Genomic DNA, 7,445 nt, shown 5'->3' on the forward strand with positions numbered 1-7,445 from the left:
CGTGCATACTGGAGGATTAACTACTACTAGGTTGCCTTTCATTCAGAAAGGACCGATACCAGCAGTGTGTGTAGGTGGCAAAGGAGTGGGGGCTGCCCGTGTTTTTTCTGAGTGTGTTTCTGTCGTATGTGGGCACGCACATTGCTGTATTTACACTTTCATCATAGAGGCACTGTATATTTGATGTCCTCCTACAAATCACTGTCCTCAGGCAAGCACATGAAAGAAGTGTGTAGCTGGTTGTAGGATTTGTGTTTGCTGTCTATGTCCAGTGTGCAATGGGAACACCATTACTGTATAATGCCATAGTGAGGTGACACATCTGTGCTGTTAGGGTGTGGGGTGAGATTCCCCTTCCCCCAGCAAGTATATGGAAAACGGAGCTTTCCAGGGGGGGATTCCCCTTTCTCCTCTGATTTCTAGTCAGCAGCAGCTTTTGTACTGCAGGAAAACAAAAAAAAGACTGCAATTGAGAGGCAGTGATGGGGAGATGAAGAAAAGAGGGAGCAGTTAACTCTACTCCCCTCCCCCTTCCTGTGTTTCGTCAATCCCTATTCTCTTTGCTTCAATGTTTGACGTCACACAACAGGAGACCAATCAGAGCGCTTGGACTTCCCCGTTTTTCTTCCCTAGCTCCGCCCCTTTCCATGGTCCCTTATATATCCCCCACCACTACATTCAGCAGAGTGTACAATGTGCTGCCACAGAGCCAGCAGGCAGTTTACAGAGAAACAGCCAGAGAGGGAGGGAGAGAAGGGGAAAGTGTGAGTGGATTTCAGCGCTGACTTAGAAGCCTTCATCTGACACGCTCCAGCCATTCCTGCTCAAGTCATTTCTCCGGTCTCATATAGACCTCCTTCCTCTCTTTTTCTGCCTTTCTCTATTTCTGTCTGTTTCTCCAGGCTAGAGCTGACTACAGACGGGATCCAAGAGGCCAACGCTGCATCCTGGTCTCAGGATCCACTGGCCCACACCACCAGGATGGGCTGTACAACGGGCCACCTGGCTTGCCAAACCCAGCCCCAGAACAACTCGGGGCAGGAGGGTCAGTCCCTGGAGGCTGGTGGTGCCAAAGTGCCTGAGGTGCTCTCCTCTCTGGAACGTCTGTCGCAGGCCACGGGGGGCATGGAAAAGTCCTGGTACCGCTGCATCTTTCCCTTTGGAATCATCTCTTTGGTGATTGGTGTAGCAGGAACAGGTGTGACCTACACCTATAATGACCTTCCTCAGACTAAAGTGGTGTCAGTGGTGCTACTTGTCATGGGTCTTTTGCTGTTGTTCATGGCCACCGCCTGTTGGACTGCCCACAAGAAGAAGAGAAGGAAAAAGAAAGAGGGAGGCTCATTCACCTCTGAGCAGTGTCCCCTGTGAAGCACATGGGGAAAACAGTGATAGGACCTCGAAAGCAAAGACATACCCAGGGCTGGGAGCTCAAGGGTTGGCTGAAGAAGCCAAATCCATTCTATTCTTTATCACAGAGTTTGGTTCAGCTAACACAAGAGAGAACTTGGGCTGAGAAATCATAGAGAATGGAAGGACAGATAGACGGGACACTGGGGATCTGTTTAGTCTGTAAGGTTTGGACCATTTAGGATTGGCAAGGAGGGATCACCAATGCCTCACACGTTCTTTTATCATCAGACAGCAGGTGTCCAGTGTCAAAACAACCTCCGAGGAGACACACAAATATGCATTGCGTACTGCATGCATATTTACACGCACGGATACATGGCCCTCACAGTCCTCACTCCCATATGCTCTGGCAGTAACAGTGGGAGCTCGCGGAGACACCTAACACGCTATGCAGAGCTGCTGCTGGAGTCAGTGCTGGCGTCACTAGGCACGTCAGTGACAGCATTCCTTCTCCCAGGACAGGTGACTCTCCAAGAGGCCAGAAGTGGGCCAAAGACGGCAACCTGATCCCCAGCCGAAAGAGCAGTGCACCCGCGTCAGTGGCCAGCGTCATTCACTCGTCCTGTGACACCGCAGCAATGTGTTAGGGGCTTTTTTTACGCAATGGGAGAGTGGAACTTGAGTCCAGCAGGATCTTACTGACATCTGTGTGGACGATGAACTGGAGAGAGGGCACAGGACCTGCTGGGGAAGAGGAAGGTGTTTGTTTGTGCTTAATTAAAGATTCTGGTGAACTAAGAGACTGTTAGATCTTGGACTTCACTACTGAGGAACAAAAGATTTGCACAAATGGCCCCATGTCCATGCTTAGCAAGAGCAACTTTTAGTAAAGCAACATACTCTGAAAGGCCTTTTGTAGCTTCAGCTTCACATTACAAAGGAGTGGGGCACTGACGTTCTGGCTGACTGATTGCCCTCCTGTCAATATGCGAGCATTTACACCCAGCCTAGTGTCTTCGTGGGGCACCTTAACTTCACACAGGGCAAGCCAGGATTATTGAAGGACACTGCCTGAGGGGACATGCCACTGCAGGGACACTTTGACTGATCCTGCTCCCCTACGGCCCCTCCCGCTTGGTGCCTTGAGCAAGCACTCATGGAAAAAAGCTCTGTCGCATTCCCCCATTTCCATTTGAACCCCCGAGAATGTCCCCCCTTGTTCTCTCTCTCTTTACCCCAGCAGGGCTGTCCTCGTCCATCCCATTTGCCTTTCTCCATCCTACATGCCCAGTTTCTAACTTGAGCCCACTCATTTCTCAATTGTGATATAGTCCAGGAGGGAGTGTGTACAGCCTTTTGACACACAAGTTAAGACACACATACACATACACTTAAATGTAAGCCCCATAGTCCACATACATTTGACATTATCTTCCTGTGCCAAAGAAAGTGGATTATTTTCTCTCTCAGAGTAGAACGAATATTGAAATTTGTCTGAAAATAGGATACAAGGCTGTTCTCTCATGAATACTGATTAATGTTTGTGCTCTAAGGGACTCTGGGGTTTCCCTTTCCTACACTTTTTCTTTCAGAGAGAATGAGCGAATGTAGCTGCGTTCAGCTCCACATCTGTGAATAGGTGCTTTCTGTTGGTGTGTGGTCTCACAGGATGGGACACACAATGGCATTTTATTCTTGTCTTAAATATTCTTGTTTATGTCACTGAATGTAGGGTGGAGAATGCGAAATCACTGAAGGAGAAAGTACAATGTACAGAATATATAGAAATTGAAAGGAGTCTATACCGTGTGTCTCCATGTGAAAGACTGTGTACTAGCACCCCTTTACCCTTGAGAACTATAATTGATCACTGTTGCATCGATTCTGGTTACCAGATTAGTGGCGCTTGTTGCTGAGTAAAATGTGTCTATGCATCCAGAAGTAGCAGTTAACATACAATGCCAAAGACTGACCTGAAGACCAGCTTGCCAATTACAAGGTTGCATTTGCCTGCCTGCTTCAATAGACATGCAATGGATCAGTCCTTTCTCACACATTATTTTCAGCTTGCAGCATTTAGATGTTGTGTTGCATACTGATTGTCAGTCAAACTCGTTTAAACAAAGGCAAGACAGGGGAAATAAGGAGGCAATGGTGTAAGACAAAAGCAGAAATAGGGAAGTCATTCCTTTCACTTTTATGTGAGAGTAGGGAGCGATCCCTGCGGGTTAAATTGGGATCAGCCATCCTGAACAGAGCAGTATTATTCTTAGGGGATATGATGCATTACTGGCAGCATAAGTGAAATGGCCAAGGCAATGCAGTGGTGTAGTCTGAGATGAGAGAATCCCCAGTATTACAGTGCATTAGTTTCTGACAATGACAACACACCCACTTCTACTCTGCCCTGAATTTTGGCTTGTGTATCAATGCAATTTTCAAATGTATAAAACACATTTACTATGTTGTACATGGTGGTTGCATAGTTGTACTTGCTAATTTTCAAGCTATATTGTGCCAGGTGACCAGAATTTGTGTGTTAGAGATGTGAAGTGATTTCCCTTCTGCCTTCTTGAAAAAATTAAAGGGAAAATCTACCTCTCTCTGCTGCAGGGGAATTATGTCCCTCACCCAGTAGACAGCCATGCTGTCCGCCTATGCTGTTTGTCACTCCAGTGAGTGACACAAAATATGTTTGTGTACCCTCTAATATTTGGTGCTGTATATATATGACTATTTTATATTTCTACTGTATATTTCTACTTATATGTACATTCTAATTGTTGTATTAAATAAATGTTAAGTGAACACTTTGGTCTGTGATGTTCAAGTTTGTAGGGAGAGAGGAGAAACTCCCCAAGCATGTATTATGTGTAACTTTGTATTGAACTACTTTGCTTTGGGAGATTATTAAAAATCATCCAAAGGGTAGAGGCGATGGTTCCTGATAAATCTGGGAGATCCTTTGGACAGGGCCAAAAATACAGAATACAGGTAGATAGTGTGGAATGGTCGACCACTGTTTTGACTATTTTGAACATTAGATTATAATTGCCACTCTGCTTAACCATTTACATAGATAATAAAAAACATAATTGGTTGACGAGACCACCTACGTCTCCTCTGTGCTTGGAATTTTGATGCTGTACATAGACACATTTGCCACGTGCTGCCCTGCCAGCTTGGATGACTTGGTCAGATACCCACAGACATGTGGGATCCTTTGGTTGTTATGAAAACATACTGGCCAGTATCAACCAGAATGAATGACGCCCCCTACTGGCAAAATTATAAATTAGGCACACTTTTCTCAAATAAGTTTTCAAATGTAACAGTCTAGGTCCAGAGACTCTTGTCAGATATATCAAAAGACAAGACAGTAACAGAGTAACTAGGAGCATGGTGAATGGAAACTGCACATCATGGATCTAAATTTGGAAAATCAGCTTGACAACACTGAGCTTAACACCAACTAAAATCCAATTAATTCCAGATATATTATATATATTATAATATTTTACAACAAAATGTAATGTAAAGTGTATAACATTGAGGAGAATCTATTGGCACAAATGGAATATAATATTCATAGGTAGGTTTTCAATAAGAATTGTGTTTTCATTACATTAGAATGAGATATTTTTACCTCCAGAGGGAGTGGGTTCTGTTGTACTTAGACTGCTATGTTTCTACAGTAGCCCAGAACGGACAAACCAAACACTGGCTCTAAATAGGACCTTTCGTGTTTTTTGCTGCCACCATAGTTTCACCTACAGGCTCAGAAAGAAGGTGAGTGCTGTTCAGTTGGTTGCAATCTGCAACTTCACAGTTGGATGCCACTAAATCCTACACTCTGGTAATTTCAGTGGTGGCTAAAAGCAAACCAGAGCTATACCCATTTTTAGCTAATTGTACTCTTAATTACCATGGTGCATTGGTGTATTGTGGCATGTGTATTATATTGTGTTTCCATATCTATAGGGTATTGTGGTTTCATGATACTGAAAGTTGTACTTAATTAGACTGTTGAAAATTATCGGTAGATATAAAACTCATCAGTTTCATGCTCTGTATCTTAAATAGCATCTTCCCTATCAAATAAATAAAAAAATCATTCAGTGGTAACTGTGCTGGGAAACTGATGTGGGTGTGGAGGGAACAGTGTTTAGGTCTGGATAAAGGGTGGGGAGGCCAGCAGGGGCAAAGTGCAGATGGGGTGGAAGTAGTCAGTTGGATTGCTAGGGTCAGCACAGATTACAGGAAACCAGATGGGAGCAACGGAGCCGCCTCTCAATCTCCAGGACTTGGCTTCAGCGCTGTTTGTCTTTTACCATACTTTGAATTATACAAAACTGACATCAGTTTAAAATGCGATGCCAGAATGATGCAACAGGCAGCACAACATGACATTTTGAAGTCTGGATATGAGCCATATTGGGGCCTGATGACTTTTCTTATGTTTTATTCAAATTCCTGATCAACAGCATCTGTGCAAAAGACAATTCTGTCTGTGTGTTTAATCAGTCACGGCCTGCTGTTGACTGATTATACTTTTGTGGTCGGATGGAGTTTCATTTCAATTCTGCTTCAGAAATTACCACAGCTGTTTTGGTGACAGGTGTAAACAGAAATTGCACATGCCTGACAGTCAAATCAAATCACAAGCAAATGAAATTGTAATGAAATTAAAAACGCAACGTAGGCATTGTAATAGAAACAAATGTGATGCAAAGCTATCTGATTTAATCAGAGACTTTACTAGAATAAATTACCACTGTCACTGAACACTGATCATTTGTGGACAAGCACGAATAGGAGACATTGCTATATACCGTCCAAGCAACATTTTTTTTTCTGTCCCCCATGACTCACCTCTTCGACTTACTTCCCATCTTCTCCTTATTTTTCATTTCCTGTCTGTCTCTTTCTATCTCAAATGTCAGTCAACAAACCAGTGTTTCAGCCTATAAGAGCTGTCTGCTCTGTATTTCATTCATTATTACCTTGTAGCATGAGGGAAGTTATTATGAAACAAACTGTTCAGATGTGAAGTTATCGCCCTCCACTGTACTTCTCAGATCAAAGTCAATTAATTCCTGTGAGAGGCAGCATTTTTATAACTATCTTTTCAGTGAAATTATACTAAGAAATAATGAATGCCTTAGGAACACAAAATTATAGACTTGGTCCTCGCAGTTTTACAGGAGCAGTCCGTATTGTTTTATCGCTATAATTATTTTTAATTTAGGTTAAATGCACCAACCAATTGCTTCTCCCTAGCAATTACTGGTCACTTAATGTTTTACTGAGAAAATGGTTGAGAAGGGTTGGAGTTTCTATGGTAACAGTGACTGCATTCAATTGAGGATGTCACAGCCCCTGCCCTGTCCGAGGTCACCCAGCTTCTAGATAATTAGATCACACAACACATCCAGTATGAACTGCAGAAGAATTAAATGCCTCAATGAACACAGAGCAAAAATAGCCTAAATGTATTTTCTTTATTCACCATCACTTTATAGAAGAGTAACAGATACAGAAGGTACTGAGAATACTGAGAAGTGGCTTGCCCCATGTTTTTTGAGTGTACATAATATATTATTGGTTTAAAACATGTTCTATTCGCCTTAAAGGCAGTTATTGAGTGGTAGAGGTAATGTTGAACACTAGCTCTTGATGGCGATGATGAGATTGGGTGAACAGGTGATGTGCAGATCAATAGTGAGCCTGAAAGGAACAAATGATTACTACTGGTAGTGTACTCCTTCATACTCCTTTATGGCCCTCTTCAAAAGACCAGCAATCAAGAGGACACTAATCAGCCAAGAGAGAAGTCAATTTATTCACAAAGGGGATCCAACACAATGGTCTTAATCATTGTAAGGCATACGCGTCAGAGGCTGAACCACTTTATTAATTTACATCTCTACTCACTCACACAAATATTGATGAATTAATAAGTTAGTAAGTTGTGTGTGTGTGTGTGTGTGTGTGTGTGTGTGTGTGTGTGTGTGTGTGTGTGTATGTGTGATGTGAAAAATGAAATGGCAACGGACATAATGATTTCTTATTGTGCTCCATTACAAGGACCA

The 7,445-nt window shown here is 43.0% G+C and overlaps 1 protein-coding gene across 1 annotated transcript; it reads left to right on the forward strand.

Annotated features, from left to right (window-relative positions):
- The first annotated feature begins 673 nt into the window (after positions 1-673).
- Positions 674-4,282, forward strand: LOC127356847 (uncharacterized). Its single transcript, XM_051388876.1, has 2 exons — positions 674-764; positions 903-4,282. Exons 1-2 carry the CDS (start codon positions 694-696, stop codon positions 1,369-1,371), a joined length of 540 nt encoding a protein of 179 aa, XP_051244836.1. The 5' UTR covers positions 674-693; the 3' UTR covers positions 1,372-4,282.
- Positions 4,283-7,445: the final 3,163 nt, after the last annotated feature.

This window comes from Dicentrarchus labrax, unplaced genomic scaffold, assembly GCF_905237075.1.
Source record: "Dicentrarchus labrax unplaced genomic scaffold, dlabrax2021, whole genome shotgun sequence".
NCBI classification, from domain to species: Eukaryota; Metazoa; Chordata; class Actinopteri; family Moronidae; genus Dicentrarchus; species Dicentrarchus labrax.